Raw genomic sequence first — 22,665 nt, forward strand, 5'->3', positions numbered from 1 at the left:
ACCAGCAGTTGAACCATACTCTTCCTCCTACAAAATGGAACGTACCGTGTAACGCAAATTGGGTACGTTACGACTCCCTGGTTCAAATCTCGAAACGTTTCTAACGTTGGAAGCGGCCCCGGCGACCACCCAGCATCGAATGACTTAGGTACCAGGGGGAAACCCTGGGGGTATAGCGGTCAGGGGCGTGATACTGATCACATCATCCCTAGTCACGACCGGTCAAGAAAGTGAGGTGTTACCCCCACACCCCCTATAGCTACGCCTTCATGGCGTGGTGCTAAGCACAAGGCGGCACTTTACCTTTTTTTCTTCTTTTTAATATTCTTTATAACTGTGATTTGTAAGTTAACCTATATTGTTTATTTGTTCTATGCGATCTGTTTTGCAGCTACAGGGGACGAATGGAACGGTTGTCGATGTAAGGTGAGCTCAGACCGAGTAAAAAGATAATTTATATAAGATAGTGTCGATCACTTTGTCTTAGAGCCACTTGATTTTCTTTTGCGCATTATTTTAATAATTTGCAAAGTAGATGAAAGGAAAATCTTGTTCCTTTTGCTCCTGAATCAGCTGTTTCGTAAGACACCTGTATGCCTAATAACTCCACACCACGGTATCAGTTCTTGATACACACGGTGATTCAAAAGTCCGGTGCAGAAAGCGAAAAATGTAAGGACGGAAAACGTGTCGTTCGGAAATATATTGTTTTCAGTCTAAAGCAGTGGCGGCGATTAGGGGGTTGAGAGGTGCAATTGACTTCCGCCACATTTTGCCACCTTTGCCCCCGCACTATGCTAAACCTTATCTAAAAAGGGAAATATACAGGTCTTTGCCCCCCAGTTTTGTCATCTTGTACCCCGGTTTTGGAACCCAGTCTCCACCACTCGTCTAAAGTGATTGAATTTTCAACTTTGGTTCACCGTGGAGGTTGTATATTTGTACGAGTTTTAATGGAAGCAGAAAATGCCATGTTGCCACATGCTTCGTTCGAAATACCGTGCATCGTCGCAGTAGCGTACTGGATAAATTAAGAATTGGTGACGATTATTATGGGCAAAGTTAAAAATTAAACAACGTGATTACTTGAACTGTTACACGCGCAGATCCTCCACCCCTCCTCCCTGCACCACCGCTATTAGAAAAGGTGGAGTGTGTTTCATGTTGTAATTTTACGAATGCCTGTGGCGTCAACTTTTAGTTTTGCATGACGTCGTCTGTCTTTCTCTGCGATCAGCCATTTATCACGGGTCAGGCGCGGTTGGCTGTATAGCGCAAATGTGCAGTGAACCCCCAGTAATATACAAAATAAACAATAACTGAGATGTTCATAAGCGTAGAGTGGCAAATTCTCTTAGTGAGAAGAAGAAACCGCGGGCCAGAGCCACTCAGCTCCCCTCTAGTTCCGTTTCGTGCAAAGTCTCCGCTGAACCTCCGCAAGGCAATCCCTATCATGCTAAAAGCTTAGGACGGCTAGCAGAAGCTCGACGCGTACATATGGCGAAAATACATGCAGTCTGAGACTGGAGGAAGGCCGTCTCGTCAAAACGGACATGCGCAGTTCGTAGGATCACCAGCGAGCTGGAGTGAATCACGCTCTTCTCTCTTCCAGTGTTGCACTATGTGTTTCAATTGAATTCATTTGGCATTCTCTTTGTATTTTTATATTTTACAAGACTTATTAGATTAATGAAGAGGGTGTAATATAAATGTAGAGGTGACCCCAAACGAAAGCTAGAAGAAAAGATGATGGGCCAAATAAGATAAATATGATAGAAAACAACTTTCCTACACATTCAGAGTTTTCATCTTTAAGATGGAAACACTTCAGGTGAAAGGAGCCGAAAAGTCAAAAATAGCGCGAGGCGAGTGGTCGCTCATCGGACAAGACTTAAACAACCTTTTTGTCTTCTTACGTCAGACTAAATGCTTTCGTTGACATGTTAGGCTTTTTATGTTTAGTTGTCTTAGAATATATACACTGCAATTTTCGGGGCTTACCGTGCTTGACCAAAAATGTAATATTTGCTATTTATTCAAGCCTAACCTAACAATGAAGGCATTTCGCACTTACGTCAGAAGACGACCAAAAAGTTGTTTGGGTTTCGTGCGATCAGTTATACTCTAGCGCGAGAGGGTGTTCGAAGGGACGCGCGCATTTAACTTTGTTACGTGTCATTGTCTTCATACTTGTTAGTTTGTTTTGAAGTGCATGGCTGGTGATTGAAATATATATGGCATAGTGATACGTTGAGTGAAGTGAGGTGGATTGTGTATTGGAAGGAGTGTAGTTGTTGCTGTGCGAGAAGTTAACATATGGCATAGAATAGAATCTAATCGCTTTGATTTAGCGAATAGTTATATAAGAATTATCTTGTAATCAAGGGGTCTTGGGTTCGATTACTGATACATACTCATTTTAGCAGGCAGAGATTTGTATTTTTTAACTGTAGGTTCAGGATCCAGTTCCAATAATACAGTCTATTTGATTGACAGTGGTGGGACCAGAAAAGAGTTGGCAAGAGTGGAAGAGGCAAAATTGAGGCGAGAATATTTTCTGAATTCTGAGATACCCCTAAATACAATACCATACGAAAATCTTAAATTAAAATGATCGCCCCCTTCACACACAGTCCTTGGTGCTGTCACTGTTATCTGAACATAAAGCAAATCAACTTTGTCAGTAATCTACCGGCCAAAATTTGATAATTTTCCCAGAACTATCTCTACGAACCAAAGCGTGTAGTGTCTCGAAAGGTTTAGGTAAGTCCACTATGCATAATTTTGGTGAACCCCCAGGAAAATTATGCACGGGCCGCGCCTGTCACGGGTGTACCCATATTATCACTTGTGCGTGTTTAGTCTTTTCTAGTGTACGAGGGAAGTGGAGGGGGATGCACGTGTCACATGTTTATTTCTCACTTTTTACAGTGCCTGTGCTTATTGTCAATAATTATTAATTTAGCCAGTACAGTATATTGCAATAAATATGATATTCTGGACAAAGCACGTGGCAAAAAAGTGAAATAAAAGTAAAGTGCCCCCTCCTGTGTTTTTCACGACGCCGTGAAGACGTATAGGGGGTGTGGATCACGGTCGAACGTGGGGGTGATGTCATCAGCACCACGCCCCTAGCTGCCTTTACCCTACAGACTTCCCTCCACTTTACACGACGCTGGGTGGGCACCGGAGCCCCTTGAACAGGTAGAAAAGGGCCCGGCGTAAGAGAAAAGATATCGTGGTACAGTGTACCAAGAATATAATCGTGCAAATTGTCCATAACCATCTTAATTAATTTTTATCTTATATCTTATGTGATTTTAAGCAATGAATTATTGTGTGTGCTCGTGCAGAAGTTGTCAACAGTTTGTTTGGACTTTTTTTTAAACTTCTTGAAGCTCTTATTGCCTCGAATAAATTGCACCAAAATGGTGATGGACAATTTTCACGGTAATACATATGAATCCCATTGCACATGTATTCCATATCGCACACATGAGATAGAATAGATGTACGCAAAGTCACAAACGATGCACTAACTTTTGGCACCATTTTGGTGAAAATCGGAGAAGGTGGGGGGGCTCACCCCAAAAGTTAAGGTGTTAATATCTCGGATTTCCCCTTGTGCACAAACGAAATTTTTGCGTGCACATTCGTGCACAAACGATGCACTAACGTTTGGCACCATTTTGGTGCAAATCGGAGAAGGTGGGGGGGCTCACCCCAAAAGTTAAGGTGTTAATATCTCGGATTTCCCCTTGTGCACAAACGAAATTTTTGCGTGCACATTCGTGCACAAACGATGCACTAACGTTTGGCACCATTTTGGTGCAAATTGGAGAAGGTGGGGGGGCTCACCCCAAAAGTTAAGGTGTTAATATCTCGGATTTCCCCTTGTGCACAAACGAAATTTTTGCGTGCACATTCGTGCACAAACGATGCACTAACTTTTGGTACCATTTTAGTGAAAATCGGAGGTGGGGGGGCTGACCCCAAAAGTTAAGGTGTTAATATCTCGGATTTCCCGTTGTGCTCAAACGAAATTTTTGCTTACACATTCGTGCACAAACGATGCACTAACGTTTGGCACCATTTTCGTGCAAATCGGAGAAGGTGGGAGGCTGACCCCAAAAGTTAAGGTGTTAATATCTCGGATTTCCCCTTGTGCACAAACGAAATTTTTGCGTGCACATTCGTGCACAAACGATGCACTAACGTTTGGCACCATTTTGGTGCAAATCGGAGAAGGTGGGGGGGCTGACCACAAAAGTTAAGGTGTTAATATCTCGGATTTCCCCTTGTGCACAAACGAAATTTTTGCGTGCACATTCGTGCACAAACGATGCACTAACTTTTGGTACCATTTTAGTGAAAATCGGAGGTGGGGGGGCTGACCCCAAAAGTTAAGGTGTTAATATCTCGGATTTCCCCTTGTGCACAAACGAAATTTTTGCGTGCACATTCGTGCACAAACGATGCACTAACTTTTGGTACCATTTTGGTGCAAATCGGAGAAGGTGGGGGGCTCACCCCAAAAGTTAAGGTGTTAATATCTCGGATTTCCCCTTGTGCACAAACGAAATTTTTGCTTACACATTCGTGCACAAACGATGCACTAACGTTTGGCACCATTTTGGTGCAAATCGGAGAAGGTGGGGGGGCTCACCCCAAAAGTTAAGGTGTTAATATCTCGGATTTCCCCTTGTGCACAAACGAAATTTTTGCGTGCACATTCGTGCACAAACGATGCACTAACGTTTGGCACCATTTTGGTGCAAATCGGAGAAGGTGGGGGGCTCACCCCAAAAGTTAAGGTGTTAATATCTCGGATTTCCCCTTGTGCACAAACGAAATTTTTGCGTGCACATTCGTGCACAAACGATGCACTAACGTTTGGCACCATTTTGGTGCAAATCGGAGAAGGTGGGGGGGCTCACCCCAAAAGTTAAGGTGTTAATATCTCGGATTTCCCCTTGTGCACAAACGAAATTTTTGCGTGCACATTCGTGCACAAACGATGCACTAACGTTTGGCACCATTTTGGTGCAAATCGGAGAAGGTGGGGGGGCTGACCCCAAACGTTAAGGTGTTAATATCTCGGATTTCCCCTTGTACACAAACGAAATTTTTGCGTGCACATTCGTGCACAAACGATGCACTAACGTTTGGCACCATTTTGGTGCAAATCGGAGAAGGTGGGGAGGCTCACCCCAAAAGTTAAGGTGTTAATATCTCGGATTTCCCCTTGTGCACAAACGAAATTTTTGCGTGCACATTCGTGCACAAACGATGCACTAACTTTTGGTACCATTTTAGTGAAAATCGGAGGTGGGGGGGCTGACCCCAAAAGTTAAGGTGTTAATATCTCGGATTTCCCCTTGTGCACAAACGAAATTTTTGCGTGCACATTCGTGCACAAACGATGCACTAACTTTTGGTACCATTTTGGTGCAAATCGGAGAAGGTGGGGGCTCACCCCAAAAGTTAAGGTGTTAATATCTCGGATTTCCCCTTGTGCACAAACGAAATTTTTGCTTACACATTCGTGCACAAACGATGCACTAACGTTTGGCACCATTTTGGTGCAAATCGGAGAAGGTGGGGGGGCTCACCCCAAAAGTTAAGGTGTTAATATCTCGGATTTCCCCTTGTGCACAAACGAAATTTTTGCGTGCACATTCGTGCACAAACGATGCACTAACGTTTGGCACCATTTTGGTGCAAATCGGAGAAGGTGGGGGGGCTGACCCCAAACGTTAAGGTGTTAATATCTCGGATTTCCCCTTGTACACAAACGAAATTTTTGCGTGCACATTCGTGCACAAACGATGCACTAACGTTTGGCACCATTTTGGTGCAAATCGGAGAAGGTGGGGAGGCTCACCCCAAAAGTTAAGGTGTTAATATCTCGGATTTCCCGTTGTGCAGAAACGAAATTTTTGCTTGCAAGTTCGTGCACAAACGATGCACTAACGTTTGGCACCATTTTGGTGCAAATCGGAGAAGGTGGGGGGGGCTCACCCCAAAAGTTAAGGTGTTAATATCTGGGATTTCCCCTTGTGCACAAACGAAATTTTTGCGTGCACATTCGTGCACAAACGATGCACTAAAGTTTGGCACCATTTTAGTGAAAATCAGAGACGGTGGGGGGGCTGACATTTAGACAGCCCCCCCAAATTGACTTGCTAATTTTGGTGTTTTCCGTTTGTGCACAAACGAAATTTTTGCGTGCACATTCGTGCACAAACGATGCACTAACGTTTGGCACCATTTTGGTGCAAATCGGAGAAGGTGGGGGGGGGGCTGTCTAAATATACGTGTTATCGGGGCAAGCGTGCGTCAGATGCAGGTCGTGTGCAGGCCGCGTACAAAATACGCGCACCAAAATGGAACAACGTTACAGCATAAAGTTTTGTTACAAATTGGGTAAATCGTTTACCGAAACGTTACAGATGATACGGGCAGTGTATGGTGATGCAGCTTTGTCAAGAAGCCAGGTGACCCCGAAACAAAAAGACAGAGTGCGCACTGGAAAAGACTGTTCTCGCCCGTAAAGAAAAAAGCACGGATGTCGAAATCTAAGACAAAGGTGCTGCTGATCGAATTTTTTGATTCCCAAGGACTGATCCACCATGAATTTGTACCTGAAAACCAAACAATCAATCAGTGGTATTACAAGGAGGTGCTTGTAACTCAGAAACAGGTTGAAGCGGGTTAGGAAGGACCTCCGTGATTCTGGCCAATGGTTTCTGTTACACAATAATGCTCGGCCTCATACCGGATTGTCTGTACAACAATACCTTGCTAAGCATTCAGTGACAGTGATCAATCACCCTCCATATTCTCCGGACTTATCGCCTCCTGACATTTTCCTTTTTCCCAAGCTTAAGATGGCTATGAGAGGGCGAAGATTTGACGACGTCGCGGATATTAAATTAAATGTTACGCGTATTTTGCGGACATTTACTGTCAATGACTATCAACATTGTTTCCAAGACCTGTACAAACGCTGGTCAAAGTGTATTGCCTCGTCTGGTGATAAAGTCATTTGAAGGTAATTACTTGTTTTCTTTCAAAAAAAAAAAGTTCTGTTTTTTTATGGGCGAACCTTGGATATGTGTCCTCTTATCCGCAGCTCTAACTTGCTTAAACAAGTCCCTACTGCCTTTTCTGGATCTCCCCCCCCCCCCCGCATTCCACACGGGCTTTCTAAGCTAAGCATTAGGAAATCTCGTACGTTGTTGGCGTTTTCAAATGCTTGGAGAATTTCCAAAGCAAAGTCTTATGCGACGAGGAAATTCCAAACGAGTTAAGGCATTAAAATGATCCTCGGCTTCCGTTTCAGAGAATCAATTAGTATTAAACGAAGCGTAGCAGAACAACATGAAGCGATGCGATGGCTTTGAAAGTAGTTCTCTACGGGATTATGGTTCCCTTTTCTACAACAATTAACGATTGTAGAGAAATTACTGCGTCGTGGATATAGGGATTAAAATGCACGTGTTACGAGGCACATCCAGAAAGTACTACCCGTTTTGTTAATAAAGAATAACAAAATAAGTTAGTTCAACAAAACCTTTTTTCTTGAAAAGTAGGACCTTAATACCAGAAGTTCAGTTTATGTACACCCTCGTAATATCGTTTCTCATATACGTTAGGTTTTAGCACAAATATTTTACATATTCAGCTACTTTTACATGTAATTTTCATGTTTTCAAACATTTTCCTGCATATATTCTATACCCACACTATCGCTATATTTTCCCTTGTTGTTTTAAATGCCAAAAGTTTTCTTTCATATATTATATTGTGTTCGTTTTCTACCACGTTTTTCATTTTAACAATAAACAATGCATGGATTGTTCTTACATTATTTTTAACAATCGAGATTACATGCTCAAGCTTTCACGAAGAAATACCACTGTATAATAAAAATAATAATCTCCATACTTTCAAACCAATAGCTAGATATTTTAAAGCCCTAGGCAGGATTGATGGTTTGCACCCCTCTCCCCCCGCATTGACATTTTATGTGCGTCCTTCAATATTTGTGGTGCTCATATCGTCTACAAATTTTGAAATGAGCAAAGAAAACTCATTATAAATAGTAACGAGTTTCGCGTGGTGACCTCTGCAGGTCACTTCATCACCTGAACATCTTCAATGGGAACAAGTGTAAATTTCTCTGTCGCATATGATTTTTGTTGTCTTTAAAAAAAAAGGTTGAATGGCGGCCTAGGATTTGCCCCCCCCCCCCCAGCCGGCCGCTAGCTACGGGCCTGCATACGTCATGCGATATTGAACGCAGTTTCAGTCAATATAAATACGCTATTTGGGTCACCAGGAGGAGATTCACGTCTCAGCACCTAAAAAGAAAGTTTAGCAATCCATTGTTTTGTTAACACAAAATAAAGCACATTTTGTATTTGAATTTTGCATTACAATTAATGTCATTCACGCCTAATTAGATTTTATTTATCTAGGTGAGCCGCGTGACGGGAAAAATTCGCAATTTCCCGATTTCTAAAAATCTCGAATTCTACAGGTCATTTTCACCTTAAGTGATTGTTTTTGCATTTCTGGTACAAAACTAGCAATTTCCGATAAGTTCCAGACATTTACGATGCAGAAAAAAATCTAGAATTAATGACTTTTTAAAATGACCATTCGGTATTTCCCGACTGCTCGGGATCCCGATTTTTCGGAATCCCGCACACCCCTAGAAAATGTACATAGTTGTTATTATCACAATTGTAAGTACATATTTTGATTAAAATACCTAAGAATAAATTTGGTTAACACTTTTTTTGGTACATAAAACAAGTTTTCTGATAATGATTAGCTCTATTTTATATTTCCGTAAACCTGTGTACCGTTTCACTGTAGTTAAAACGTGCCATTACGCCCATTACTTCAAATATCTATATTCTATATCCCTGCTTATTAGATAAATGATAACAAAAGAAAAAAATAATTTAGTTCTTGCACTCCAAATACAAATTTGGTTCATTATTCTGGCTATTCTACCTTGCATGACCAATGTAAACTTAAGCCAGACAGTAAGGTTACTACGTGACCCAAAAAGCAGCTTGAATTTTTTCTACTTTATACAGCGCTGTATAAATGTTGCTATTTTCTCCGCGCTCCGCTGTTCCCAGAAATTGAACTTCGCACGCATCTTGTCGTAAACGTAAGTACACGTAATACAGTGCCATCTACACGGTAATATTTCGGATGTAAAGTCCTCGCAAGGCCCCTCGCTGCAAGGCTCGGTCGCGACATCTACGCGGAAGGTAGTTTAGCTTTCTGCTTCGGCCACCAGGGAGCACTGAAGGGGCTTATGAAACTCCACGTTCTCTCCCGTTCTGGGCAAAAGGAAAAATTTATTCGTCGAAAAGTTGCGCACGAGAGCGGAAAATGAAGACGGCACGAGGAAAGAAGATAGTCACGAAAACAAAAGGTTTGAAGTTCAAATGCTAAACACTGCCAAGAAGTGAACTTGGGAGTTCTTTTTTTTAGCTCTAGCCTTGAACCCCTAACAGGTACGCAACCCAACTCACACAAATTGTTCCTGTGAACCCTTTTGTATCGTATAATTGGACATATGGTAATTGCACACTTTTCTTTTGAATTCCTATGGCAATATCTGTTCTCCACTGACGACGTGGTTACTCGCCTCGAGATGGAGAGGAGGGGGAAGGGTAGGTAGGAGCCACTGGCGTACTCAGGATTTTCTCGGAGGGGCTGGAATTATAAAGGTGTTCATAACAATATAGCCTTGTTCTGGACGGGTTACACTTTATCATATTTCGTAAGTGCCACTCTAAACCTTCTTTTTTAAAAGTTGTTCGAGGACAAAAGTGGTAATCCGGGTCGTATGAAAGCTAGTTTGCATCTATCACTTTGCCCCCCCCCCCCGAGTTCTTTTACGACTTGCGTTAGAAAATTTTGATTTTATCAACATTTCTGGAGGGACTGTAGCCCCATCAGCTCCTCCATGTGTACGCCAGTGGTAGTAGATGAAAAAAAGCCGAAAAGCTCTCACTATTACCCTGCTTGTTCCCAGGTTCTTACTGTAACATATGGATTTTATAATGTTTATGTGCTAGCAACACTAGCGACACCATCAAGAGAACATGGCGACTTGCATGTTCTGTATGCTTTGTACGCAGTATCACATAAATAGCATACGTACAAGGATGTGTGTTCATTAAGAATATAAAACACTAAAAGTACGAAACAGTTATACAGAGTGTCCCAAAATTAATGTTACCATTTAAAAGTGTTGTTACCTAAAATATAAAAACAAATTAGATCTTTCGTTTCAGATTGGAAGAGAGTAAACCTTGGAGATTATAATGGCCAAATTAACGAAGGAAGAAAGGATCAAATTAATTGAATTTTATTTCAAGAACCAGAATTCTATTGTCCGAACAAGACATTTTAATGTCCGAAGTCGTCCTTCAAAAATGCAGGCTATTCGCTATGTTAAGCGACACTCTCCCATTTCAAGAACAACAACGAGGAGAAGATACAAGCTATTGGCCCAAACACAATACGAAAAGTCATGGAACAAGCCATGGAAAGGTCATGTGTCTGTCTGACGAATAATGGAGCCCACCTACGTGATATCATAACCTAAATAATTAATCTCCTGTTTGTATACTATGTGTCATTCAAATTTGTTGTCAACAGATTGATTAATAAAGATGTTATTTACATTTGAAATGTAACATTAATTTTGGGACATCCTGCGTTAGGGTTAATCTAAGGCAAGCGGCTAATAACCAAAATTCTCAGACTAGTTTGGTTTCAAGTCTGAGGAAGATCCTTATAGAAGTTCAAACGTCACGCTGTTAAGTATTTTTTACTGAAATATAGATTGCCTTGGGCAACATATACATATTGTGTTTATTCTGTCATGGAAACCTTAATACATAATATACTCGATGAGGAAGAATGGTGATTATATAGATGAGAGAACAAATACTATTCAGCGTTCATACATGTGCATATTATTTTGTTTCATTAGTTTGTGACCGGATATAGGTACAAACGAATGTCAATATTCAACGAAATCGTACCGGATTATCTCATCTCGGAACAGTGAGTAGGAGGTGAATGGCGAAAGTACACTAGCACACACGTGGACACTAATGTCAATAGAAATACCAGTCTGTGTTACAGAAGATTAATGTATTGATGCAATGAAGTAAGAACTAACTTACACGGAAGAAATAACTATTTATGAACAAAGTCCGCGATAAGAAACATTTCACACAACCGTCTCTTCTCCGTCCTCAATTGGCACTCTCAAGTGTTACCAGGTCCTATTCGAAATTCTTTTCTGTTTTAAATCTACAATATTACTAACACTAAGAAGTAATATAACCTATCTGGTTATAAGTTTTGCTGCAAGAAACCGTAGTTCAAGAGAAAACGTTCAACGCTGTATAATTTCATATTTTACTCCTAACAAACGAATAAAAGCAAGTACAATACACGAAATAAATATAAAAAATTTCCCAGTTCTATTCTATAACGCCCTTTTTACTTCTGCTTCAAAGTACTATATTCCAAGAAGGCTCCAGTATGCTGACAAACGTACAGGAATAGAGAAAACATGCCTTGAAATATAAAACCACGCTTTCCGCGCCTTGTCATATTGAAAGTGTAAATACGAGAGTTTCGTCCTGTTTCTTTTCGGAACTCAAGGCAGATGGCTTACATATTCACAAGCAACAAAAGAGGCACGTAAAAGCGTCTGTGATGACGTAAGCGAGACAAAAGAAGATCTAGGATCTACGCAAAGGTTAAAACAAGAGAATACTCGTGTAAGCAAGATAACGGTTTTTTCCTTGGGATTTTAGAGCTGGTTGAACGGCTGATAAGATCGTGCTTCACATTTCATCCGGTTTCCGCTGGAAACGTTCCGGGAAGAAATAAGAGAGAAGGAATATATGAATTGTCCATTTCTTGTACGCTAAAAGAAGTGAATATCCTTTTTCCTCATATCAAGAGAAAAATTGAATAAATTTAGCGGAAAGATGAGCTTTTTTTTATATTCAGCACGTTGGCTCGTAAAAATGAAAGTAGAGATTTTCCTTCTTTCACTAATTGAAAATTTTATGATGAAATTTAGGAAGTATGAGAAATTGCGTTGCAGATATATTAGGATGGATCTAAAAATAGTAGGCGAAATATGAGAAATTGATGAAATCCCGAAAGTTGAAAGCATGCCTTGGTGTTTAACGGCTGCGTACTCAGCTTCAGATTTCAATATCTGCTGGAAGTGGAATATTGCTAAGCGGGAAAAATCCAGAAAAGATTGCGTTTGTTGCGTGTTGAAGTCTTGTCTTTTATCTTAACAATAACTCTGCGTTCTGGTCTAAACCACTTTTGATACTTTATTGATATTAAACAGGGAGTTGTTTTTTTTTTATTTTTACGGCGGGGCTTGGAGTCCTGTCGAAAGGAGATTTTTCAATTTTATGTCGCTTAATCACAATGAAATGATGGTACTCCGAAAGAGGTTGTGACTGTCTTCTACGCTCACAAATAACAAGTATTTACATTCATTCTATTGTACACATAATTATAAATGAACAAGAAGCCAAGGTTTCTAAAGTTGTTGATATCAATTAATTTCTGTTTTGTAGGAAAATTGAATTTCAAGTCCTCAGCGCTCAACTGGGTTTCAATAATATTATATAACTTACGTTCTAAGAATTAAGATAGCACAGTTTAACTTCCTAAGGTATTATTTCACATTAAATAACACGATAACTTAAGTTCTAAGAATTAAAAGAGCACAGTTTAACTTCCTAAGGTATTATTTCACTTTAAATAACACGATACAAACTCAGTTGTATTTTTGACACAAGACATTTGAAATCAATATTCCTTTGAAATCAATATTCCTACAAAACAAAAAAAAAACGAAATCAACAACTTTTAAAACGTTGACATTGATACAACGGCTTCTTGATATTTTAAAAACATATGTACAGTGGGATCCATAAGTAGGTGCTCAGAAAATTATGCATGACTATTTTCGTTGGTTGTTATCTTCATATTAAGGACTGTATTTTTACTTGTTATTTGTGAGTAAGACAGTCCGAGACGAGACTGAAAATGAAACAGACTTAAAAAAAAAAAAAAAGTACGGACGCGATAAGAAGCGGTGTGCAATCAGAACGCAGAACTGCAGAACGTGACCAAATTCTGTCTCCTCGTTGGCTGCCATGTGGCTGGGGGGTTTCTACGTTGCCACGTTCGCACAAACACACGGACAGGCTAGTCAGCTGTTGGCAAGCTCAGGAAAAAAGCGTCACGCGAAATTAAGCACGTACGTATCAGTATGCTAATATATGTTATTTCAGACGTAAAGTGATAATTTAACGAATCTAGAAATTTGAATCGGAAGTTTCTTGTAGGTTGACGTTAGCTTCCTGTGTGAATGTTACATTCTGGCAAGCATGAAACATTTTATCTTCCTGCTCTACACAGCAACCGAAAACCTTCACTGAAAGAACCTTTGTTGTGTTTTTATTATGGTACATCGCAAGCATCAGCTACCGGCATCTTTTTACTTGTGTTGTTGTATCGTATCACAATTACCAACAAAAGAAAATGCGTCTTGTGTTATGAACAACACTGTGGCAAATCCTTCTCCTTTGATTTCATGCCGCCTCTCTTTGCCTTCTTTGTCACGCCGCGATTGTTGAAGCTTCAGAACGTACAAATGAAATGTATTTCTTGAAAATTAGGGCAAATTACGTATAAACAAATTACGTACAACTTCGTTTCGTTAACACGTTTTTAAATTATATTTTGAGGAACCTACAAAAATTCACCTCTAAAACAGAATTTTACGGAACTGAGTTACTATATTACGGAGAAGAATTTATCAAGAACAAATCAATTGTGTGTGAATTGATTGATTGAGTTGGTGTTTTAAAGTCCACTTTATGCACACTACGGCTAATCTGGAATGAACCGACAGTTGGAAGTGGGATCCGATCCACTATGTGCCTCGACAGGGTATCAAACCCAGGACTACTTGATTACAAGGCGACAACACTTACCCTACCACTGTGCCATCGGGGAGGCACATGTGGGTGTGTGAAGTGAGATAATTTGGGAGCTATATGAGAATACAGGTTCTGGCAATACAGAGTTCAATAAATTACAACGAAACGCTTGGTAATTGCTCGATTTCCTTAACATTAATTACACATTTGGTACATGTGTAATTAATGCTTCGATCTACCTGTATGTAAAAACATAAAAAATGAATGAACGAACAGAAGTAGTAGTTAACGAATCAGTTGTTTTTGCTGAGAATGAGAACAATGGAAGTGTCCCGTTGTTGACTGTTTAACCAGATGTTTAATCCTACACGTGTTTCTGTGGGCTCGCGAAAATCCTGAAGTAGGTCAATCCGGCAACAGCGCGTCGCTACCAGAGTGGGTGGTTCCACGCCGGTTGCTAGCGCGTCCCGACTGTAGTGTCCGAATCTTTCGGGCTCGTTCGAAACTTCGGTACGGTACAAAGAAAATAAATGCCTAAAACAAGTTTACACTACCACTTCTTCAGTGATACCAAGCGTATATCTACCCGATTATTTGTATGCAAGTCCTATTTTGCGCCGACCTCTGTGGCGGAGTGGTTAGCACAGGGGTTCCGGGTTCGAATTCCAGTATGGACATGGATGATCTTCGTGAGTGTCCCTTCATCAATGTCATCATATCATCATTCATCCTGATCGTTGCGATTAGTCAAAAGTGGCAGAAAAACGACACTAAATAACAAAATTCAAAATCATATTTTGGTTATAGTAATTATAAAGTCAATCCATAACCGGCAATTGAGTCTGTGCTGCTCTGTTGCATACATATTAAGGATAAAACTTGTTTAACGAGGGTTCGTAGCGTCGAGAAGAGGCATCAAACAAAAGAACGGTAAGGGCCTCCCCCATGGCGCAGTGGTAGCGTCATTGCCTTGTAATTAAGGGGTCCCGGGTTCGATACTCGGTGGAGGCACAAGTGGTTCGGATCCCACTTTAAACTGTGGGTCCAGTCCCGATTATCCTTACTGTGAATAAAGTGGACTTAAAACACCAAATTCGAACTCAAACTCAAAAGAACGGTAATAACGAAACTTGATGACCGCTATGTGCTATGCGTTGCCGGCCATACCCGGAAAATATCCCAGCTATTACTCAACTCCCAAGAGCACTATAAAAGGGATTATCAACCTGCCTCAGGAGCAGAAGCCAACGAGAACGAACATCAAGAGGCCGCCAAGGGATTGAGATCGGGTCGCGAGCGCGCGACAGTGCTGGACGCGGAGAATCGAAGAGGCGAGACACCTAAGGCCAGACAGCAGGAGAACTTGGAGTTGAACGGCATTGGGAGTGCCACTATTAATCTTAGCGACCCCGAAAACTATGGATTCCACACCAATATCAGTCGCTCTCGATTATTTTTACATGTCACCCACTTCCCACCCCAACCCTCTAGGGGTGTCATGAAGTTGAACGGCATTGAGAGTCACTATTCATCTTAGCGACCCCGAAAACTATGGATTCCACATTAATATCGGTCGTTTTCGATTATTTTTACGTCACCCCTCTCCCGCCCCCATCCCTGGGGGTGCCAGGGGTGTCTTACCCCAACAGTATTTCTTTCCAGATTGCAAGTGATGTGTGTACCAAGTTTGGTTGAAATCGCTCCAGGATGCCTGAACAAACATACCCACACATATACACATATGCATCCATTTTTATACGAGTATATATGGAAGATTGGAGTACTATAGCTTACTAAATAAAACTAAGTCAATTAGCTATTCAATTTGTTACGTTAATTACCTGCTTACCCGTTGGTGAACGGGTCCTACCATTAAACACAGAGGGTGACATCCGGTAAGGCTAAGGTTTGTTTTAACACCCCCAATTGTGTCTCCAGTCACCAGCCCTGGAACAGAATCTTAGCTCGTAACGGATCCTGTATTGGCTGGCTATAGCTTGTGAAAAATTAGGAATGGGGCATATTAATCTGTATTCTATTGGTATCAGCCGTTGTAGGTATATTAATGTGATCGGTTTAGACGAAAAATTTCCTATCTGATATGTCTATGAATAGTCTGTAATTTGCAGTAAAATTGTGCCGTTCTGTTATTATTTTTTATGGATATAAACATATACTTCAAGTGCCTTAGATTTGCAAAATCAGTGTCTAAATGCAGTTTCTTTTTTAAAGATGGAACCCATTGCAATCACTTGGTTACATTAATTAATTATGAACGACAATGAACTGTTCATGTTCTTCAAGGAATATTTGCAATGTTATATTTTATCAGTAGAATATCTGTTATCGGTTTCGATAAATATTATATCGGTACTGTGTACGAAGTAAATATCCTCTGCAAGGTATAGATGTTACTTATTTGGTCAACTCATTAGGAACACGAAACTTAGATTCAATACATGATCACAATAAAATACCAATCTAGAATTGTATTATGATCGTGTGTTGAAACCAAGTTTGGCGTTACTGCTTGACCCAATAAACATTTGCGTTAGCCAAAACCTGCTTTTTAAAATCAATCGCAACAGAGCGAAGCTAAAATCTCAAGAATAGCGTCGTTCACAAATTGTGTTTCGGTAAAATGACGGGTAACGTTCAGGCGTGCCAACCCCTGCGCATTTGCATGAGATAAATTGAAGCCTTTTTATTTTTATTCTCCTTCCAGGGCCTTCAAGAGCGGAATGCGATGCATTGATCAGTATGCGCAGTCATGCCTGGAAGAGGATCAAAAGAAGATTTTCAACCAGAACGTCCTGGGAGCCAGGAAGCTGTTCGCCAACCTTTGCGACGAACCCCTTTTCCAATCAGGTTAGCAATTTAAACTAAATGTAAATCCTAATAAAAAGAAACATAGATTTCTTCCGTTCTCAGGAAGACCTTGAGGTGAGGTTTCAACTTTCGAAACGAGGTCAACTCGCTTCGCCGAGTTCTTTTGCAGGAAAAGTTATACTTTTCATTCCCAACAGAGGAAGGAATTAAAGTAAAGTTGTTCAATATTGTGCAAGGGCAAGTTAGGTTTTCGTGAAGCGTTTGAGAAATATTTCAATCCAAGTTTTTTTCCCTTTTCTGTCTGCGACATTAATGGAAAGCAACTTTCCATGCATTATATGATTGGAAGTCAATTGTATTTAATATACTAAGTTAGTTTTGTTAATTTCCTCATCAGTAAAATTAAATTTATGTAAATAACCATAGTACATCAACAAAGCGTAATTTAAATATTTCGTTTGGTGTAAGGCTTGTTGAATAGATAAATAAAACTAGGATTCCACCTATTCGCGATTAAAATTAACCGATATGCCATCTGGTGGGATTTCCAGGAAGTACTCTAAGTAGGATACATTGTGTTGAAGTCATTTAAAGCATGGGGAATATGCGAGAGAGTAAGGTCTACTGTTCACGTTGTTTTTTGTTTTATTTTGCTCTAAGTCGTTTTATGGGTCAGAAAAAAATAAAAGTTTTCACGTGGTTCCACCCCGTGGAATCAACAAAATGAAATCTGTTAATAAATCAGGGAAAACATAATTGACAGAAGATTGGTATGGGGGATATAACACTGTAATTCGGCAAGGAAATTACGAAGAATGCACGAATCTGCTTACTTTATTTTTCGAGAGATAAATATATATTACCATGAAAGTAAAGTTTTAAATTGTACTTTATAAATAAAGCTTTTTTTTTCGAAAAATCATGAAGTGTCTTACCCAATGCGTCCATGTACCTACGTATGTGTGAAATTTGGAACAGGTCCAAGTCGATTAAGAGAGAAGATAAAAATAGTTTGAGAATGAATTAATGTCAAATGTAACCAGAAAAAAAAGTGGACATGCTAATGTTACTGTTTCATTCAGTACGATGTCCTTTTTCAGTGAGTATAGCGTGGTCATGAAATCGTGAATACTATTATTAAACCAGCCTTTCTCTTTCGAGAAAGAGCTGCAACGATATGTTCGCAATTTTCTCCTGACCCAGCTTTTCAAGTAGGCTACAGGTCAATTTCAATTCCTTTATTTTCAAATAATTTCCGAGAACCCCAGTTACAATATGACATGCAGATGATACAGCACTGCTTTGGACAACCAGTGCACATTAGTTTCGTCCGCATTTTCCGTGTTATTTTTGCCTATCATAATTAAATGCTTCGTTCTCAGTACAGCTTCACGTTTGTTAGAGTACCTGGAATTCACATCGCATATTTTAAAAATAATACGTAATTTAAACGTTTTCTACCATACCAATCATGACAACACGCTGCTATTTTGTACTACTGCTGAATGTAAACAAAGATTTATCCTACTTAGAGCGGCCATATTGGAAGCGACACTAGCGCTCAGGTGGTAATTTTAATCGCGAATAGTAAGCTTACCTTCATTGTGCAAGATATTAACCCTCCCGTTGCCAAGCTTTTCGACACCTTTATTTTACTACCCCAATACAATTTTGTGATTTAGTGTAATATTTGTTTTTAGATTCTGTTATTTTCAATGAATATCTTTATTTAGTACTGAAATACAGTTTTTCATATAATTAAAAGTATTTAAACTGAACATAGACACCGTATGGTGACACTAGTGCAGCGTTGCCATGTATGCGCGCTCTAATTCAACTCAACAATAGTAACCTGACACAATAAAGAACAAACAATATATTTTATTTGAGCTAAACAATGGATGTATGGTAAAACTCAACAATGGAAAAATTAAATAACAAAGATGAATGAGAGACATATTTCGTAAAACCTTCATTTTTGACAAATAAGAAGATAAGACATTTCATACCAAGCGGGTTAGTCTCACAACCCCACCAATATATCCCGTCAATAATAACTATAAAAACAAAAAAAATGAGTCAGTCACGAGTGTGAATACAATTTCAATCATTTTAGGACAAAGTCATGAAACCAGAAGTATGTAGCTCTTCAGATAAAATTATTATAGGGAAAAATCAATCTGGAGTATTCAGAATACCCCGCTTGGTAATGCGAGGGTTAACGTAAAGTGGATTTGTCAATGCTGTTGAACATTATAATATAGGATTTATGTTGCACAGTTAAAAGATAAAATTTTCGACGTCAAACTTATTCTCTTTTTACTTTACACAACTTTTTCATTGTTGTGCACAACAAGGAATGTATTGCAGTGACGTATTCTGAAAATTTGACCTGGTTTACGGTAACAATTTTTATTTATTTTACAAATCTGTTTATCATACACCACATGTATAATTAGATACAATAAAAATAAAACATGTAAGTAAAATAAAAACAGGATTTCGACAACTTCAAATTTCTAGTAATATTTTTTATAAAATTCCCCTTTTTACCTCAAATTGGACTTGCATTCCCTTTCACCAAGAAAAATTTCCCTCCATGTAGCAACACTGCAAGTTCTTTAAATAGGGGAAAGTGGGGGAATTGCGACCACCTAAGGGATATTTTAAAAATCTCAAAAACTGTACGCAGTGAAACAAAAAGAAAATGTGGGCCTGAAAAAGCAATGTTTGTAGTACATCTCTGCGTACTACTTTGCTCCCTGTCGTTAATAGTTATCTCTGTAAACGTCAAAAAGTAACAATGTGCGTGTGAGCGCAATTGCCCTATTGGTAGGGTAATGGCATCCAGTAATCATCCTAAGAGTAAATCAATACCATTTTTGTACTATACAGAAACTATATCTTTAAGTACTTATATTTATTAATATGCAGATACAAATTGAATTGAGTAGAATTTTGCACAAAAATGCACACATGGGACGCTTATTATGAGAAACGTCTTTGCACCCTTCATGTTCCCATCACAAACAGCGTGAGCGTCATTACCCGACAGGCGCCATATTATGTTCTATGTTTCTCGTCTCATGAAGAACCTCAAATGTTAACTTTATAATAATTAAGAAATAAACAGGAGATTCTATTATTATATCTGTAAAATTTTCAAGACTCTAGCTTAAACGTTCCGTCTACTTACCTTGCACTTTTTTCCTTCACAATTTTATAACAAAATATGACGAATACGTTTTTCGCACCCTGCTTCTTAAAAGTCAACTCCACATGTGCCGCCTTTTGTTTGGTGCCTCGTAGTACTGGGTTCTAGATGTCAGCACAGGTTACTCTTCAATAACACCTTCCGTAACGACTACAGAGGGGTGAGCGCCATTGCCCGCTGAGCGCCATTCCCCCACCTTCCCCTAAGTTACTTAAATTATTTAGAAGCTTGTTTTAATAGTTTGCATTGCAACTAAATGTATAAAGAAAACCTTGGTTTACCGTAGCATGAAAAATACGCCACTGATGCATTAATCATTTTCTGTAATTGTACACTGGCCTCAATAAGTACTCTGGCAGTTTGTTTAGTTATACAGCATATTTGCAGAAGATACAATTCAATCTACACGTGCATCAATATACGCTTATTACTAACTTCGTTGACCCTGTAGGAGATTAACGGAAAATGCATCATCAGTGTTGAACAGTTATAAGGGAGGAAAAAGTTCGATGTAAAACAGATTCTCTTTTAGTTGTATTTCAAGAGTAGAAAGGTAAGAAACACACTGTTTATTAGTTGTACAATTAAAAACTCAAACATAATAAGAAGGATGTTCCATAGTTTTAGACAAACTGAAAGAAAGTCAGTGGCCACACATATTTCCACAACTAATTGAGATTGTGAGGTAATTTAGGTCCCTGTTTCTGTAAATGTGTCCAGAACTACAGCTGTCGTTTCTAGATGGAATTAACTATTGAGTAAACGGAAGAGAGAAAATAAAAGAAAAGTAATTAGAAAGACAGAGAAAAATAGATAATAAAGAGAGAAGGGAAGAAAGTTATAGTGAAAAGTAGAAAGGTTCCCCGAAGGAAATAGTCTGCCTACGCCACTGGCTCATATGAGGCAATCCCTACAGGATATTATATATAAGACATATTTCGTCTTAACTTTCGCCTGCATAGGCTGTTAAAGCTCATGTGAAGCAATTCCTTGACTTACTACGTCATCTAGCAGGTCGTTTCTCTTCAAGCACCATTCCTTTTACGAGCAGTGTTGCAAACTTTACTTGTAATTCCCTACAATTTCGAATTTTGTGACCAAACTTCGTTCTTAAAGCTAAAACGTATTATTTTTCGTAACAAAACAGTAGTTATTTTCTGTGCTCGGGCAGAATTCATAAAACAAAAGATTAATGTGTAAACTTCTGTGGCCAGAACCATTTTTTAACGAACAGGAGCAAGACATTCGAAGCTTAATTGAAGAAATCATACCAGCATTGTTGTAACTAAACAAACATTCACAGAAAGACGTCAAGAATGAGCCATATTGCTTTCTCTTGCACCTTTATTCTTCCAAGGAAAGTTTCTCCTATATGAAGAAATTCGAATGTAGAAATGCTCATTAATGTCGTCGCAGAGCAAGCTGTCCTTTTCCCCACAATTGACGCATGCGCAGCATGCGTTCACTAGACGCCTTTGCTTCCATCTGTCCATATAAGGTACAGCTAATATCACTACAATATTCTCGAAGATAAGAACGTTTCTTAGTCACGTGATCTGTCGGCAAGGTAGTTGCTTATATTCAGTTCATGTGGATATGAACTTGTTTCTCTTACATTACAACACAACAATCAAGAACTTTAAATTTATTTTAGTTGTGAAGTAGTGCTCATAATTAGGTTTTTAACCTATGTTTTTGCAGGTTAAAAAGACATAACAAGTTAGGTCAGCGTGTCATTAAAAAACGCAATAACTGATGAAGTTATATTGTACCTAAAGTAACGTATTTTGCTTGTTAGAACCTATTGGAGCTTTATGCGCTTAAATCAACTCCTTTTTAGGTCTTTATATACATTTTTAAGGTTTTACAGGATTTCTATATCATGCAGAGGTATTTGCTCTGTTTGGTGACGAAAGAATTCAATGAGTAACATGTTTGAAACACACTGTGGCGATTTCCCTATGTTTTATTTCAACGCAAAGTAGCTGGCGCCACTGTTACCTGCACATTTCAAAGTGCAAACTTCTGATCCGTGTAGTCTTGCTCACTTTCGCGTCAGTTCGGTGCATTGTGGCATGCCATTCATGTAAAAATCCAGAGGAATTTGCATTAATAAAAGTTGCAATTTTCACGTGTACGTAGAAAAATTCATACGGAATTCCCGGAGCCAATAATTCACGCAGAATTCAAAGAATTCTAGGTTAGTAGCACCCATCCTGCTGCAAATTGTGCATACATAATTCATTTTTCATATCAACAAGTAACTTTTGCTAACAGCACAAGTATAGTTTAAAATAATTTGTGGATAATTTTGGAAATGATGTATATAAATAAAGATTTTATACACAGTAGTCTTCGAGCCAAATTTAAGATTTTTAGAGCCTATTTTAAGATTTTTAGAACCTATTTTAACATATTTAGAACCTATTTTAAGATTTTTAGAACCTATTTTAAGATTTGTAGAGCCTATTTTAAGAGTTTTAGAACATATTTTAAGATTTTTAGAACCTATTTTAAGATTTGTAGCCTATTTTAAGATTTTTAGAACCTATTTTAAGATTTTTAGAACCTATTTTAAGATTTTTAGAG

The 22,665-nt window shown here is 39.1% G+C and overlaps 1 protein-coding gene across 2 annotated transcripts in view; it reads left to right on the plus strand.

Annotated features, from left to right (window-relative positions):
- The window catches only part of LOC145979421 (uncharacterized), a 471,036-nt gene that overhangs the window by 388,367 nt on the left and 60,004 nt on the right, over positions 1-22,665 (plus strand). For both annotated transcript variants that reach the window (XM_083112306.1, XM_083112305.1), the window contains exon 3: positions 16,759-16,901. In XM_083112306.1, the coding sequence (XP_082968432.1) occupies positions 16,759-16,901 (143 nt within the window). The remainder of the gene's footprint in view (positions 1-16,758; positions 16,902-22,665) is intronic.

Source organism: Lepisma saccharinum, chromosome 26 (genome assembly GCF_977018435.1).
Source record: "Lepisma saccharinum chromosome 26, izLepSacc3.1, whole genome shotgun sequence".
Classification (NCBI taxonomy): domain Eukaryota; kingdom Metazoa; phylum Arthropoda; class Insecta; order Zygentoma; family Lepismatidae; genus Lepisma; species Lepisma saccharinum.